Source organism: Pyrus communis, chromosome 6, assembly GCF_963583255.1.
Source record: "Pyrus communis chromosome 6, drPyrComm1.1, whole genome shotgun sequence".
NCBI classification, from domain to species: Eukaryota; Viridiplantae; Streptophyta; class Magnoliopsida; order Rosales; family Rosaceae; genus Pyrus; species Pyrus communis.
In genome coordinates, this window is record NC_084808.1 from 22,546,689 (window position 1) to 22,563,595 (window position 16,907).

At 36.7% G+C, this 16,907-nt stretch overlaps 3 protein-coding genes and 1 pseudogene across 4 annotated transcripts; all 4 read left to right on the forward strand.

Moving 5' to 3' along the window:
• The first annotated feature begins 1,631 nt into the window (after positions 1–1,631).
• Positions 1,632–4,736, forward strand: LOC137737106 (zinc finger protein CONSTANS-LIKE 15-like). The gene is made up of 4 exons (XM_068476482.1): positions 1,632–2,756; positions 3,245–3,445; positions 4,030–4,298; positions 4,379–4,736. Exons 1-4 carry the CDS (start codon positions 1,866–1,868, stop codon positions 4,482–4,484), a joined length of 1,467 nt encoding a protein of 488 aa, XP_068332583.1. The 5' UTR covers positions 1,632–1,865; the 3' UTR covers positions 4,485–4,736.
• A 674-nt stretch (positions 4,737–5,410) lies between these two features.
• Positions 5,411–8,335, forward strand: LOC137736252 (leucine-rich repeat protein 1-like; annotated as a pseudogene).
• A 242-nt stretch (positions 8,336–8,577) lies between these two features.
• On the forward strand, positions 8,578–10,422 carry LOC137738350 (leucine-rich repeat protein 1-like). The gene is made up of 8 exons (XM_068477987.1): positions 8,578–8,711; positions 8,803–8,935; positions 9,056–9,127; positions 9,232–9,375; positions 9,555–9,626; positions 9,746–9,826; positions 9,923–9,975; positions 10,166–10,422. Exons 1-8 carry the CDS (start codon positions 8,639–8,641, stop codon positions 10,201–10,203), a joined length of 666 nt encoding a protein of 221 aa, XP_068334088.1. The 5' UTR covers positions 8,578–8,638; the 3' UTR covers positions 10,204–10,422.
• Positions 10,423–14,451: 4,029 nt separating this feature from the next.
• Positions 14,452–16,831, forward strand: LOC137737004 (leucine-rich repeat protein 1-like). 2 transcript variants are annotated; one of them, XM_068476344.1, is made up of 7 exons: positions 14,452–14,802; positions 15,055–15,187; positions 15,528–15,599; positions 15,909–16,052; positions 16,225–16,296; positions 16,401–16,472; positions 16,588–16,831. In XM_068476344.1, the coding sequence occupies exons 1-7, from the start codon at positions 14,724–14,726 to the stop codon at positions 16,667–16,669; spliced, it is 654 nt and encodes a 217-aa protein (XP_068332445.1). In that variant the 5' UTR covers positions 14,452–14,723; the 3' UTR covers positions 16,670–16,831. The 2 variants fall into 2 exon arrangements, with proteins under 2 accessions (XP_068332445.1, XP_068332446.1); XM_068476345.1 differs by having other exon boundaries at positions 14,783–14,866.
• Positions 16,832–16,907: the final 76 nt, after the last annotated feature.

Here is a 16,907-nt window from a genome sequence, read left to right on the forward strand (position 1 = left end):
GTGATCAATTAGCCGGGGTAGATGTAGTGTTCTGGTGTAGGTATTAGGTAAACGTAAGACAAACCCGATGTGATGACAACTAACCCAATGGGGGCACATGCCCTTCACAAGTCCCCACGTAACTTCATCTTTGTCTATATACACTACGATATACTACGTTAAAGGGTGGAAAAGATAAAGCTAGGCCACATAATATGCGATTCATAATAATGAAGTATTAAATTTCTTATTCAAGTAAGTCGAACTTAAAATTTTTCATTAATAAAGAGGAGGAAGTGTTAGTGGTTAAGACTTCATAAATTTAAGAGTTTTTTTTTTTGTCGTGGACTAAGAGTTCTTTTCACTAAATTTCAAAACACAAGGACCAAATTTTTATGATTCATTAAGAGCAAAATTTATGACTTGAAAGTGACTCTTCTAGTGTAATTATTGCTTTATTTCTGGTTCTTTTTCTCCTCCTTGGTCGCTCCAGATTCATTGCAAAAATTGTATTTCTCGATTGCAGCACATGATTTTCTGTTGTTTTCATATATTTTGAGAATAGAATACTGATAGATTAGTTAATTTAGGGTTTCTCTTGTCTTCATTTGTTTAGCGTGCCGCTCCTCTTATAGGGATCATTTCTTTTCAGCATTCAGATTTCTTAAGCATACTAGCTTACATGCTTGTCTCCCTTTTTAATCTATATTCCCCGTCTTTTTCTCGTATTTAGAAGGAGTAGCTGGACATTTCTTTCAGTGCTTTTTGGCCCCTAAGAGGCCTTATTAATCTATTTGGTCTATCGAAGAAAATAGAAGAAACTATGGTCACAGGTAAGAAGCAGAGTTGAGAACAACGCTAAGTGAGTAACCTACCTACCACCTAGGGAAGTTGGTCCAACTAAAACAGCAGTGGCTAACAAGCGAGCAAGTAACTTCCTCATTCACTCACACTAAGATATAAACAAAATATCCTCATTTTCAAGAGGATAAGGTTTATGAAAAAAAATCACACTTTGAAAGGAATGTATCCAACCTAAACGTAAAGACGGGCCTATAGGCAAAAGCTGTTAACCTAGTAGAAAGCGTGAGGAGGAAGACTTCGATTCGGCCCACTGAATTTGACTATGTCTCCCTCTTTTTATATATTTTGTTTTTTTACTTTATGACGGTATCGTTTATGTCTCTTGACTATGTGTAAATTTTCTCACACCATCGATGTTCTTTAAAATAAAATAAAAAATTACCTAAAAAAAATACATTAAAATAATAATATACCAAACTATTCATGCGACATGTGAAACTTATGTCATTTTATTATCCGAAGCACAACGATAGTGTTCTGGGTACATAAGTTAGTTGTTTTACTAAATCACAATGGTGCAAAACTTAATTACCAAAACAGAAAGATAACAGTAATTAACATGCTAATGCAGACGTCGGCACAGCAAAAAGGTTGACGATGGTGATGCTGATCACTAGTTTAATCGAATAAGCCGCATCCCTTACGATATTTTCTCCGAGACCTTTTAATAATAATTGAGCGTGTCAGCAACTTCCCAAGATAGTAAGAAAGATTTGCTCTTACTCATACATACACTCCGCTTACCATTTACACCCCTTTCCATTTTAGCAACAAAAATAATATAAAAAGGTAAAAAAAAAAATCAGCATCGCGATCAGAAGCCAAAATTGAAAAGCACAAAACACACTCTTCCTTTTGTCATTTCTTGCTCTCATAATTTTCTGCTCCGGAACCTTCAAACTATTTTTTTTCAGATTCTCAAAAGGGTTTTGAAAATCTCTCACAAAGTTTGAAACTTTGAATTTTTCTGCAAAATTTGGAATAGTTTGATACTGGTAGGTAGGAAATTAGGGATTTTGGAAATGGTGAACCCCAAATCTGGAGGTGTAGAGGGGGTGCCCTGCGATTTCTGCAGTGACCAGCCGGCGGTTCTCTACTGCCGGGCAGACTCCGCCAAGCTCTGCTTGTTCTGCGACCAGCACGTGCACTCCGCCAACTTGCTCTCCCGGAAGCACGTGCGCTCTCAGATCTGTGATAATTGCGCTTCCGAGGCCGTCTCCGTACGCTGCTCCACCGACAACCTCGTTCTCTGCCAGGAGTGCGATTGGGACGCCCACGGCAGCTGCTCTGTCACCGCCGCGCACGATCGCACCCCTCTCGAAGGATTCTCCGGCTGCCCCTCGGCGCTCGAGCTCGCGTCTCTTTTGGGTCTGGATCTCCAGGATAAGAGTCTACTGGCTCGACCCGACCCGCAGCTCCAGAACTGGGATATGGGTTTGCCGTCCATGGATTCGTCTTGGAATGGGTTTGGGATGCAGGACTTGATGGTGCCCATCCAGAACGGCGTCGTTGACCTGACTGGTGATATGAAGAGGCAGAATAGTGGGGGCATAAGCGGGAAACAGAAGCAGGGGATACAGAAGCAGCTGTTGGACTTGCTTAAGAGGGACTTGGATGGCAGCGGTGACGGCCGCGGCGGAGGTGGTGGTGGCAGTGAGAATTTAGTGCCAGGGACGCAGACGAGGAATGGTTGGCAGGAGGAGAATGGGAATGGAAATGGGGATGTAGAAGAACTTGCTTCGATTGATGTGAGGAATGAGAAGGGTGGTGTTGGTGGGGTTGCAGCTCGTGCTGCCTCTTTGGAGACGGTGTTGCAGCAACAAACACCCTTTTCGACTCTGCTCAAGATGCCAGAAGAGAATCGTGACGGTGACATGTTGTGGGATAGCAACCCCCATGGTCAGAACACTCAGGTGCTGTCCTGAATTTGCTTTTGGTTTGTTGTCTATTTTACTTCATTACCGAATTGAACTTGGTTAAAACACATCGATAACGAATCAACATTGTTTATTTCATGACAATGGGAACAATGTTTAACCGAGATTTCACCCCTGCGTATTAATATGTGTTACGTGTTTCTCTTCCAGCTTATCACTTTCTTCCTTTTATATTGAACAACTCTCATTCTTACAAGTTCCACTAGTATAGACCACACAGTGTTCCTTATAATTCCTGCATCTATCTACTTCTAACTCGAGAACTTCGTATAGTGGGAATATGAGAGCAAAGAGCAAAGAAAGTATTTCCTTTCGTTGATAGGATTTCAGTTGTGAGCTTGTGCCACTCTGGTTCCCAGTTTGTTTTTGTTTACTTCCTCTGCAAGTTATCTTTAAGCTTTGATAGCGCTGAATTCTTTTCCAGTGTTATGGGTTTTATATGCTAGCTTGCTACTGGCTCGCAGATATGGGATTTTAATTTAGGACGGTTGAGGGATCATGAAGAGTCAGGTCCATTGGAAGTCACATATGGTTCAAACGTTTCGGGATTTATGATTAAAGATTTCAGTGAACTTATGAAAGAACCATCTTTGACTGATACTAAAATGTTAAGAGATATCTACCAGATGAACTGCCCTGTTAGACAAGATGATACAAAATTCAATGTAAGTCCTTTTTGTATTCATTTTTTGTTAAATCAGTTCTTGTTTAAGTTCTCTGAGGCATTGTGTATACATCAGTACCATTTTGTCCTTGTGTGAAACCTGTTGTCATGTTCACGTATCTTGTATGTCAATCAATCTCGACAGTAGTGGTTGTGATTGGAAAATGTTACAAAATCAACATCCTCTAGAACCCCCTGTATGCGATTTTTTGAACCTCACTTTCCGTTTTAGAGATGTATAAATTCCATATGTGGTAATTCCTCTTACTTTTCATGCATCGTAACTAGAAATTTAAAATATTAATGTATCAAGTACGAAACCAACGTTCTATTACTGTGGCACAAAACATTTGATGTTTAATGTAACAAGATGTTTGAGTCTTAACAAAACGGTCAAGATTGTAAACAAAACGCTGTTTGAGTGCTTTGCAAGTGGTTTTTTGATGATTGGAACTCACATATTTGAGACATGGATATCAAAGCATCTGTGACAAGTTTTATGCATAACTTCTCGTATGTAAACTTGGTTCTTGAACTGTGAGGGCTGCAGTTGAATATTGTGATCTTTTTAATTCAAAAATGCAGATCACCTCTAATAACCCAGCAGGCAGTCTGGGTCCAGCAACATCCGAAAGCAACAACATCCCTATTGGACAGCCTTCATCAGGGTCGGTGTTTGGCGATGACAAAGGTTCTGGTGCCTCTAATGACATCAATTTTATGGAACAATCTTTTCTTATGAGGGGTGATGGTATCAGTATGAGAACGTTAGGAACAAAAGCGGACATGGAGTTGCTTGCACAAAATAGAGGCAACGCCATGCTTCGTTACAAAGAGAAGAAGAAAACTCGAAGGTATGTTTCCTTTTTATCTTCTTTTACTTACCCCACCCCACCTTCACTGTATAACAGAACTTGTACCATTTTGTGGATAGATACGATAAGCACATAAGGTACGAGTCGAGGAAGGCAAGAGCTGATACTAGGAAGCGAGTCAAGGGTCGATTTGTGAAGGCTACTACCGAGGCTCCCGATGGTTAGATCCGCGTCGAGTTAGGCTTCTCCTAGCTCTATGTTTGTAAATATTTGTCACTTTCGTCGCAAGGCAAATTTATAATTATGCACTCCCCATGGAATCAGATATTATTGTTTGGTCTATCTGTCTGCGACGTGCATGCGTGCATATAAACAGCTCCGCTGTTCTCCCAAAACAAAAACAATAAGTGGAAAATAATCAAAGCTATCCAATAAAACAATACTTTCTGCAAGGTCAACACTTTGATTCTTGACAAGGAATCGAATGAGAAGGCCGACAATCCAAGTTGTCATGCTAAAGACAGAGACTTCCATTGAACTGGTAAACACCCTCGGAATGTTTACTGGTTTACGGTTTCTATCTGGGGGGTTGGCGGCTTCAGACTAACAAGTCGAAAACTCACGATGCATTATTTCAGAATTATTAAACATTTCTTCGTTCTAAGAATTAAATGAAACGGGGGCATGAGGTGGTGGCGTCCAAAACCTATTGTGGGTCGCCAATCGGGAAAAATTAAAAGATATGGTGACATGTTCTTTTATTTTTTGAACAAAAGATATTATCTATACGAAAAGGTGGGGAGTAGGCTAAGCCTCGCAATGGGTCAGTCATAATAATGTGGTTCAAAATTGTCTTTGTGAGAAGCGAACATAAGACCTTCACTTATAAGTGAAAAGGAATATCACTAAACCGTAGTAATAAGTGGTGACATCATATTTTGGATATCTCCACCTTAAAGTCTCGTTTCATGTGCATCTCTCCCCTTACCCTTAGACTCCAGATTGATTGTGGACTTTTCCTCCGGTCAACCTTCACTCCCGAAGCATCCCGCTGGTCATTTATATAATAATCCTAACAACATCCGGTGCTGTTAAATAATCCCCCATCATTACCATATTATCAATGTCAATGCTGGTTCATCTTCCTTATAAAATCTCAGTTCCTCTGAAAAAAAATAATGATTCAAGCTCTACTCTAACCTTATCATTTAGACTCAACTGATTTGTGCGTAATGAGTTCTCGAGTTCTGCTTGTTTTGCTTCTTGCAGTAGTAGCAATTGCATCAGTGGATTGCAACTCGGAAAGTATGCATATTGACTTTCTATATTCAGGCAAATTCAAGCAAATTTATGCTGGCTAAGGCTTAATTATTTTCAATGATTTAATTCATGAACAGGAGATGCTCTGAATGTCTGGAAACATAGCTTGGTCGACCCAAACAATGCCCTCCAGAGCTGGAATTCAACGTTGCCAAGTCCATGCACCTGGTACCACGTTACTTGCAATTCCGAAAACAGCGTTATAAGGGTGTAAGCAGTTTAAACTCAGTTCATTACTTGTTGCTCCAATTCCTTCAACTAATTAGCCCCCGCTTGGAAGTTTGGTAACTAAATAAGATTCGTCTATATGCATCTGTATATATGAAGGGACCTCGGCGATAATAACCTGTCAGGAATTCTTGTCCCTGAGCTGGGAATCTTGGCCAACCTTGAGTAGTTGTAAGACCATCTTCCCCAATTCTCAAACTACAAACTAGAGTAGTTTTTTTTAGTAGAATAAAATAAGTAGGTAAATATGTTTGTTTTAATTAAATATTTTCACTGCAGGGAGGTATATGGCAATAACCTCTTTGGATCTATTCCAGAGGAAATTGGTAACTTGAAAAAACTCGTCAGCTTGGATCTTTACCAGAATAATCTCACAGGGACAATTCCGACATCTTTGGGACAGCTCAGTTCCTTGAGGTTTATGTAAGTACATATTCCCTTTATAAACAATGTTCTCTGAGTTGTTTGAATTCCATCAAGCCATTTGAATTGAATTTTTAAATGAGCTTTTTCTATGTAAATTATGTATCACTAAACCTGTTAACAACAATTCTGGTACTGTTGGTTTTACTGATGCATGGCTGTATGTTATTTATACTGACAGGAGGTTCTACAACAATCGTCTGACCGGATCTATTTCTCCTAGTCTTGGCAATTTGACATCTTTACAGATCCTGTAAGTTTAAAAATGTCCATCTCATCCATAAGCCTGTGAAATTAAGTAGAGCTGAGTGATTAGAAGCATTTTTATCGGATAATATGTTTTCTTACTCAGTCGTCCATGCTTGATTTCATTTTTAGGGAATTAAACAGTAACTTGCTTACTGGCACTGTACCAGTAGGGGTCATTAATCTCGTTCAGTCTGGCACGTATCTGTGAGTTCACCTGGTCCTTGACTACATTTTAAAGTCTCAAAATTGTGCTTGTTTCCTCATTGATCTAACGATTAAAGATTACATGATTTATCATTTATCTGCAGCAATGTATCGGACAATATGTTGCAAGGGACTGCAGACCGTTCCAATTCAACAAGTAATCGAGCAAACTACTGTTGCGAGTTGTTATTATTTAGGATTAATTTGTTTGTTGCGCTAATATATATTAGCCTGTTTTAGTCTTACTGTAATTAGGTTCCCAGTAATTACTTGTAAAGCACTCATGTAAACCTTATATATACTCCACTTTGGAGAAGAGTAATACAATGAATAAAAAATTCTCCGTATTCAATTTAACTTAGAATCAGAGTAGTTCGCTCTTGGTGACCTGTGTGAGGTGACGTGTCGTGTCGTGCCCTAATTTGTTGAACAATACTGTTTATGCTACATTTGTGCGATTTGTGATGTACTGGACTTGTGAACAATGTTTCTGCTACAGTACACGTGAACAATGTCTCTCGTGAGTGTTCTTTATATACAATTTTGTTGTGTATTTCTTGAAATGGCACCAAGTGCGAGATTTGGTCAAGAAAAAGAAATTGTTCAAATATATTTACTAAATAGAAAAGAAGTATTCTATAACCTATACTAACCCATATTTATATTTTCATTGAAATACTAACCTATATATATAACCTAATTTGTATTCGGAAACCGATGTATATATATAACCTATATGTTGTGTTGGTTTCCGAAAACTTGACCCCAGGATCTAAAACGAACAGCCAGCATAATCGTTGAACTCTGAAGGAAAACTGGATTAAATTGCAGTACTCACAGAGTCATCACATGCATGTCTTATGATCTTAACGTATGATTTATATATGAAGGGACCTTGGCAAGCTGGACTATGGATCGGGAATTACTGTCCCTGAGCCTGGAAACTTGTATGGCCATGAAAATGCATTTGCGTTCATCTTTCTCTCTATTTCTATTTCTATTTCTGACATGAAATTGAGTACTGCTCAAAATATCACTGACCGAACCAATTCCTTCGTCTGTCGGCAAATAAAAAAAATTACAGATCATTTAAGTAGTGTGTACACCTGTTTAGGATAGGTTCTAGAATAACTAAAAGTGTTTTTTTGAGAACCAATAAACGCTTTTAACTACACTTGACACAATAGTTCAAAAACGCTTACATTATGGTTAGGTGAAGGATTTATTGACTAATCTCAATTTGAATTCTAGTGCCTTGTTTACTATACAGGTAAAAAAGAATACCTTCTACATAGTCAACATTCTGGATGAATTGAAAGAGAAGACAATCCTGCTAAGACAAAAGAAACTTCCGTTGAACTGGTAAACACCCCTCGGAGATCTTATCTTCACAATTTTTAGTCACAATTTCTCTGATTCTTTTATTGTTTATGGTCTTATGTCTAGAAGTGGAGTTGCGGCTTTCGAGTCACAAGTCAAAAATTCGTGTAAATTATTTTGGATATAAACTCAGTATAGGACATGAAGTAAAGATGTGTTGTCAGGAGAGACAGTTGAAATAAATGACAATGCATGATCGGTTTAAAATGTCAGGTGTCTCAGACCTATCACTCATTGCCAAGTGGAAAAGTGTTGAAGCACAAGGCGAATGAAATGTAACAGATTTGGGACATAACCAATTTGATATCTCTGTTTCATGTAAGTCTCTCTCCTAAACTTACAAATGATTATGAGTTTTTCCTCCGGTCAACCTTCACTGTTGAAGTATTCTTCTAGTCACGAATTTAATAATCCCAATAACACCTCGTCTTCCTAGACTTTTCCTCCATCTATATCAAAATCACTGTCAATGCTGGTTTATCTTCTCTATAAAATATCAGTTCCTCTGAAAAAAAAAAACAATGATTCGAGTTCTACTCTAACCTTGTCGTTTAGACTCTACTGATTTGTGCGTGATGGGTTCTCGAGTTTTGCTTGTTTTTTATCTTGCAGCAGTAGCTATTGCATCAGTGGAATGCAACTCGGAAGGTATGAAATTGACTTGCTATATTCAGGCAAATTCAAGCAAATTTATGTTGGCCAAGGCTTAATTATTTTCAATGCTTTACTTCATGAACAGGAGATGCTCTGACTGTCTGGAAATCCAGCTTGGTCGACCCAAACAACGTCCTCCAGAGCTGGGATCCAACGTTAGTAAATCCATGCACCTGGTTCCACGTTACTTGCAATTCTGAAAACAGTGTTACAAGGGTGTAAGTGGTCTTTTTATTAACATTGACTCAACTCCTTGCTGCAAATTCCTTCCACTAATTACCCCGGGAAGTTTAGTATTTAAATTGGACTTATCTTTCTGCGTATGTGTATATATGAAGGGACCTCGGTGATGCTAACCTGTCAGGACTTATTGTCCCTGAGCTGGGAATCTTGGCCAACCTTCAGTACTTGTAAGATCGTCTTTCCCATCTCTCGAACTACAAGTCAGAGTAGTTTGAGTAGAATGAAATAACTAGGTAAATATGTCTGTTTTAATTAATTATTTGCACTGCAGGGAGGTATTTGCCAATAACCTCTTTGGATCTATACCAAAGGAAATCGGTAACTTGACAAAACTCGTCAGCTTGGACCTTTACCGGAATAATCTCACAGGGACAATTCCGACATCTTTGGGACACCTCCCTTCCTTGAGGTTTATGTAAGTACATATTCCCTTTATAAAACAATGTTCTTTGAGTTGTTTGAACCATCAAGAAATTTTAATTTTTCAAAGATGAGCTTTTTCTATGTAACTTGTGTGGCACTAAACCTGTTAACAACAATTCTGGTTCTGTTGGTTTTTCTGATACATGGGCTGTATATTAATCCTACTGGCAGGAGGGTCTTTAGCAATAGTCTGACTGGACCTATTCCTCGTAGTCTCGGAAAATTGAAATCGTTACAGATCTTGTAAGTTTATAATGTTCATCTCATGTTGTCATTAAGTACAGCTTAGTGATCATAAGCATTTGTATCAGTTAATAATTTGTTTTCTTACTCGGTCGTCCATGCTTAATTTCTTTTGTTAGGGAATTAAACAGTAACTTGCTCACTGGCACTATACCTGCAGAGCTCCTTTATCTCGTTCGATTTGGCAACTTGAATCTTTTGTGAGTTCACTTGGTCCTTGACTCCATTTTAAAGCCTTAAAAAGGTGTGTGCTTCCTTGTTGATCTAATGATTGGGATATTATGATTTATTTGCAGCAATGTATCAGACAATCTACTGCAAGGGACTGTACACCGTACCAATTCAACAGGTAATCAAGCAAATTATTATTTTATTTTTACCAATTTACTGTGAGGTTTGAACTTAGAACTTAGGAAAGGAGTCTATCATCCTTGTTTAAAATTGATTCTTAATTAAATTCTATTTGAAAATTCAGTAATCCGCTGCTTAATCTTTTTTTTTCTTTTATATTTTTGGTGTTTGCTATGTACAATTTGCAGTTACGACAATAATACAAGATCCACAAGCTCGGAAGTAAGTGAAGATGGGGCAATGAATACAGAATCCCTACATAATATATCTGTGGAGTGCCTATATGTTGTTTACTAAATAAGAATTGTGATTCCTAATTCCTACATCCCAATAAACCTAAACAGATGTTGTATATGTAAAGCTTCATAGATAATCAATAAAGCCTATATATTGTTTTTGTTGATTTCAAACTTTTACGGCAATATTTTCTCCTCCTGTTGCTTGTGTAATACTCAGTTGCAATGCATCCCCATTTAATTAAGGGCAATTGTCTAAAATGATAAAATAAAAAATAAAAAAACCATTGTTAAACTGATTAGACACCCTTGTAAATTAACCCATCATATTAACTTTCATAGACCCATCATATCACCCTTATAGATCCATGATTTTTTTTAATTTGATAATTTAGCAAACAAGTTTTAGTTTTCATTATTTTAATCAATTGCCCTTTAATTAAACTCGCTAATTGCATTGCTCGGAAGTTCGGTTTCCTTGAACAAAAAATTTGTGAGTAATGATTTTGTCTTTTTAAATCTTTTATTTTGGATGGAAGTTCTAATGATGCTCCAAAAAATGACCATATTCCTCCATATTGTGACAAATTTAGAGATCAATACTTACAGATTATTAGTTCACGACTAAATCTCCAATTGGACAAAAATCTTGGAACAATGCTCAATTTTCTTTAATAAGAAAAGAAGTTACCGAATAATCTAATCTAAAACAATTTGTTTTGTTGTTTTCCAAATACTTGAGTCCAAGATCTGAAATGAATAGGCATAGCATAACTAATCCTTCACATACTTGACTCCAAGATCTGAAATGAGTCCAAGATCTGTTTTGGAGTCACTTGGAATCCCTATGCAGTGTTGCTAGCGAGAGTAAGTGGTTTAATTTTTCAGTGGCACTATACCAGGTGAGTGACAGAGGAGAGATCAAGCATTATAAAGTATAGAAATCAAACTTGAGTAGGGAAGGTCAAAAGCAGCGGGAAGCTGTTTGCCTTTTTCATTAGCATGTCACTCAGTCAAATAATGCATTACTATATTTTGAGTGAGTATTATTATTTGAATCATATTTACTAGCGGGAAGCTGTTTGCCTCAAAAATCAAATCCCTACTACCAAACATGTATCTTTACTTTTGAATCGAGTTGATAAATAGCAGACTTATTTGAGTGAGTATTATTATTTGAATCATATTTACTATTGATTACATTTTATACAAGTGAGTTTCACATATATAAATGTAATTCATTTTTAGGGTTTTTATCACAACTGGTCTCTAAAATTTGTCAAGTTTAATCCAATATCCAATATCAAATTCTATCCTAATTGAGTCAAGCTTAAGATGACCGGCTCAATGGTCACCTGTTCAGTCTCTTAGAGCAATGGGAGAAAGCTTTGTGACAATTTAAGGGCTCGTTTGGAAATACTTTTAAAATGACTAAAAGAGTGTTTGATGAAATTGATTTTGGGCTCCAAAGTGCTTCCTAAAAGAAGCACCATATATGTGTTTGCAAGAAGCACTTAAAGTTTTTTTTTTCAGAATTCAGTTAGATTTTTGCTAATGATTGGTTTTAAAAACATTTTCATCAAAAATTCAGTCATTTTAAAACAACTTTCAAACGAGACCTAAAACTTATGTGGTGGTGATCTTATGCGCATAGAAAGCTTTTTCTGTTTGAAGAAGATTAAGTGGATGGCTTTTTCTGTTACTTTGTTCCACCTTTTTCCAATTCTATGATGGAAGTGATAAAAAAGTGGGAGAAGATTTGCGATTTTAAGTGCTTTTGGGTTGGTCAAGTCACTTCTTTCAAGGAGAATGAGGTGACCATGCATGAATCATGTCTAATGTCTATTATACAATAAGGTCTTTGCCTTGCCCCACTCCCTATATATTCTATCTGTATGTAATGAATGGAACCCTACAAAACACACATGCACATGTTGTGGATCAACCAAATGAGATGTCATGGACTCATGAAGATAGATAGAATAAGAACGAAAATTATAGTATGCTCAGAATCTATGTATAGTATCCATAGGAATCTTAAGTTGTTGAATTTTCGATTATTGAATATTTGATAAAAAAAAAAATTAAATCAACGTTTCAATTTCGATATATATGTACTATGTATACTCCAAATCATATACTAAAAATTTATAGGATAAGACTACTAAATTTAGACTAGAAGATGGACCCCTATTTATAATATTACACTAGCCAATCCATTAAAAGACTAGTCTCACATGCATGCATGCCTACTGCAATCACCACACCTTTCTAATAATTCTTAGTCGTATATAGTGGACCTGATGGTCCATATATAATTACTAACTCCAAAACAAATTACTGCCCACTGTGAATCTGTGATCACATAAATGAATCGAAAACTAATCCATGTATATATGGGGTCTTTCTCTAACAGTGGATATTGGCTCAAAACTCAATCATCAATATTGTCATTGTTAGAATAGTTAGCAAGTTGGGTTTTTTTAGGGTCGATCTATGTGTATAACCATTGTTTCAATTAGCATTTCTCTTTTTTTTCGGTCACTGACTAGAGCTTCTATAGGATCTACCGTTTTGTATAAAGCAATGTTTTTTGTGTTATGTGGACATTTGCGAGATGTAGTGTTTCATTATGTTGATGTGTTGCATGTGACTGATTGTTCCAGTTGTTTCAGTGCACCTTTGTTGGATTTCTTTTTCTTTCTTAAGTGTAATTTAGATTAGAGTTATCGTTTTTAATTGAAAGAAATTATGTTGATGTCTTGTCAATATGGTCTTCTCCTTTCATTTCATTTAATAGAATATATATAAGAATCCCAACTCACAAATCAATTTTCATGATTCCTCTTTCTTTTAAGTTGTTTACAGTCACATTATTCTAACACCTTTTGCATACTTGAGAATCGAAACAGCTTCTACTAGAGTCGAAGATGGATCGAGGTCTTGGTGCAATTTGGTTGACTTTGGTAAAGCTAATGGAACTCAGTTCCTTTAAAAGCAGGCCTCTCAATGCCGAATCTAAGTATAAATATTATATGTTTTTATATTCATCCAAATTTGCAATATATATAGTCTCTGTATAGAGGTATTCCCGACCACCACAGCTTTCCAAGTTGCATTATTCCCAATGCTTATACATATGCTGTTTATAATTGTCCCTATCTATGCTTTAACCTCGGGGAATGAAACAAAAATCAAATCAAAATTCAAATTACAAGATTAATACTTGTTTAAACAACAGAAATTAATAATTAAAGCTGTATAGAAAATTAGAAATGTATTAAGTATCAGTTTGTAACAAGTCTCCTGGTGCGGCATTAGTAATCTTAGATTCTTATTGATATTGATGCAACATATCCTTCAATACAATTATGCACTGCACTACTGTGAACAGTGTTTGTAACTTTATGGGGACGTCCCTGCAATTTTGTTGTTTGAGTCCGTCCTACAAGTGTTAAGCCCTTTCGTTTGGCTCCGACAGAGGTTCAAAAGATATGTCTGGATCCTCCCACCATCTCTCTTTTCAAAGCTGCCATGCACGCAAACCTCTACCCTAATATTTGTCCATTTTTATCGTCAGGTTTCATCGTAAAAAAAATAAGAAACAAAATTGAAGACATTGGGAGGGAATGGTCCGAGACTCCGAATGGAACAAAATCATTTCGGGACACCTTTTTCTTATGCCACTTTTGCTATGCTACTTTCATTTATTCAATTCAAAAGTTAGAAATAAAGAAAGTGTGTAGGAAAAAAAAATCTTTAAAAATCATTTTTCATAGAATTTTGTATGTGACAAACATAGATTTATAATATAGTATTATACGTTTTTGGTTGTGCCACCACAATGAGTTGTCCATAAAAAAAGGTATCTAACTCATCATACCTTACATTTGAATGCAACTATCACTAGATCAATAGTCTTTTGTCATCTTTAGTATAAGCAATATTTTCGAAATTGCATATATCACTTTTTAGTTTGGAAAGACACTTAGAAATTATGCGACATACAACACTTGATTATAGAAAATTAGAAATAAGTGATCAATTTCGATTGCAAAATTGTGGCAAATGGGATAGGACAGAAGATTAGCTCCAAAATAAAACAAAAAAGGAAAAATGAGATGGGCAGATCTGTCTTATTGAGAAAAAGATACTAAGATACGGGTAATGGACAATACGAGCAAGAATATAAAGCATTACAGAATAAAAAAGGGAAACCCAAACACAGTCCCACGCCATTTAGCTTTGGTAATTACCGTTTTCCTGCACAAGGAGAAGGGCAACAATCTTTTTATGGGCTCTATAAATTCCCCCACCAAATTTTGATTCCTTGCTTCTTTGCTTTGGAGAAAGAAGTAAAAACTCACTCTCTCATACATCAGAACTCTCTCTCTCTCTCTCTCTCTCTCTCTCTCTCTCTCTCTCTCTCTTTCTGAATCTTTTTAGGTCCACTAAGCTCAGCTTTTAAGTTTCAACCCCAACTCTCAAATAATAAGCTTCTCTGTTGCAAATGGCGATCTGGGTTTTGCTGTTTCATCTTGTTACTGTTGCTCTTGTTCTACTGTCACCCACAACTGCAAACCTAGAAGGTAAACATGCAAAACAAATTTAACTGTTTAAGTCTACTGTCACCCACAACTGCAAACCTAGAAGGTAAACATGCAAAACAAATTTAACTGTTTAAGTTTAAGTTAATAACTTTCTTAAACACATGTTTTTAGACTATATATTCAGTATATATATATATACATACATATATATATATATATATATATATATATATATATATATTATGTTAACTACTAATTAATGTGTTAATACCTTTGTAATGGAATGATCAGGAGATGCTTTGTTTGCTTTGAGACAAGCAGTGAAGGATCCGAATAGTGTTCTGCAGAGCTGGGATCCGACCTTGGTTGATCCCTGCACTTGGTTTCATGTCACCTGCGACGGCGACAATCGGGTTACTCGACTGTAATCTACTCAATTACTTTTATTTTTTTCATTTATTTGTAACATTTGGTTCAAATTTTTTAATTAATTATTTATGTTGTGTACTTTTTCTTGTATCTGCTTGTTAGATTCTCTAAAGATTTCTTCTTGTTTTGCATTAACTGTGTTGCATTCTTTGCTTTTTCCTTTTCTATTTAAAATAATTATTATTATTATGTTGGTTTGTATTCAAATTAGCATGAACTTGTTAAGCTTAATTTCTTGGTTACTTGAAATTTTTGCTTGGTTGTTGAAACTTTTGTTAGTACTTTAATCATGTAATTACTATATAAATGAATTAGTATAAAATAATGTGTTGCAGAGACCTTGGAAATGCGAACCTGTCGGGCAGTCTCGTACCCGAGTTGGGGAAGCTCGAGCGCCTTCAGTATCTGTGAGTCTCACAATTTTATTCAGAAATTGCTTTTCTTAAATTTCTTGTTTCTTTGGAAGTGACTGAGTCTGTATGGACTCGGGAGTGTGGACCTGGTGAAGGTTGGATTGATTAATAAAAAGATGAATGCTAGCTGGACTCGCTCAAATAAAAAACTTGATATGAGGTTGCTGATCAATGTCACCAACCCCACCAGCCATACAGACAGTCCACCACCGTCGGATCGTGGACCATCATCATGCATCTAGTTTTTGTGACTCATAGAAAGTATTGGTTGGTGTGTCTCTGATGTATGTATTAATATTATAGGGAATTGTACATGAACAACTTGATGGGATCTCTACCAAAACAGCTTGGAGGATTGAAGAGCCTTGTGAGCTTGGATCTCTACCACAATAACTTCTCTGGGACCATCCCACCCTCCCTCTCCAACCTCTCCAATCTCAAATTCTTGTAAGCAATAATTCACCGAGGCAATGCCCTGGTCAGTTGCCCATGCGTGAGTGTGCGTTTAGGTTATTCCAATTGTTGATCAACGGCTGGAATATCCACTCTTAGGTGGACAACTGCCCGTATCGAAAGATACACCTTTACTTAGTAGCTCATGTCAGTAAGTTCAATGCAGGAGACTGAATGGTAACAGACTGACTGGAAGAATACCTAGAGAGCTTACCAAACTTCAAAGCCTCAAGATACTGTGAGTCATCTGTCTATACAATCGCCACATTACCCCTTGACTACTTTCCTTCTCTTCTCCCTCTAACCTCATTAGGGTTACATTAAATTAAATGACTTGTGCAGTGATGTATCCAACAACGATTTGTGTGGTACTTTCCCAACCTCAGGCTCCTTCTCCCAGTTATCTGAAGAAAGGTGATTAATTAACACATAAACTTGATTAATTAAAGTTAAAAACTCTGTTTTTCTTTGTTTGTTTGGACTTTGGAGGTTAGTGGGGTTTGTGTCTTCATTGTTTGTTTGGATGCAGTTTCAAGAATAACCCAAGATTGGAAGGACCAGAACTGATGGGATTTGTGAGATATGATAGTACCAGAGGAAGCTGCAAATGATGTGAACTACTAGTACAACCAGTCTACTACTACCCAAAAGGCAACAAAAGCTTGCCATTTACCAATTAGGAAATCTCCACTTGTATTTAGATAAATCCATTTTTCTATGGAAAGGATTTTTGTGTTCCACTAATCAATGTCATTACTACAACTTAATTACTACATCAAGAGAGTCTTCACACTAATTAAGCACCAATATTCTCCGTTCTCCACTCTCCAATCTCCAAGTTTGGGTTCA

Bases quoted from the DNA above. Each gene is read 5' to 3' on its own strand.
- LOC137737106 (XM_068476482.1), top strand. From the start codon at position 1,866: ATGGTGAACCCCAAATCTGGAGGTGTAGAGGGGGTGCCCTGCGATTTC. The intron at 2,757-3,244 runs GTGCTGTCCTGA...ACTGGCTCGCAG, and splicing joins CCCATGGTCAGAACACTCAG to ATATGGGATTTTAATTTAGG. The intron at 4,299-4,378 runs GTATGTTTCCTT...TTTTGTGGATAG, and splicing joins GAGAAGAAGAAAACTCGAAG to ATACGATAAGCACATAAGGT.
- LOC137738350 (XM_068477987.1), top strand. From the start codon at position 8,639: ATGGGTTCTCGAGTTTTGCTTGTTTTTTATCTTGCAGCAGTAGCTATT. The intron at 9,376-9,554 runs GTAAGTACATAT...TCCTACTGGCAG, and splicing joins CTCCCTTCCTTGAGGTTTAT to GAGGGTCTTTAGCAATAGTC. The intron at 9,827-9,922 runs GTGAGTTCACTT...ATTTATTTGCAG, and splicing joins TTTGGCAACTTGAATCTTTT to CAATGTATCAGACAATCTAC.
- LOC137737004 (XM_068476344.1), top strand. From the start codon at position 14,724: ATGGCGATCTGGGTTTTGCTGTTTCATCTTGTTACTGTTGCTCTTGTT. The intron at 15,600-15,908 runs GTGAGTCTCACA...TTAATATTATAG, and splicing joins CTCGAGCGCCTTCAGTATCT to GGAATTGTACATGAACAACT. The intron at 16,473-16,587 runs GTGATTAATTAA...GTTTGGATGCAG, and splicing joins TCCCAGTTATCTGAAGAAAG to TTTCAAGAATAACCCAAGAT.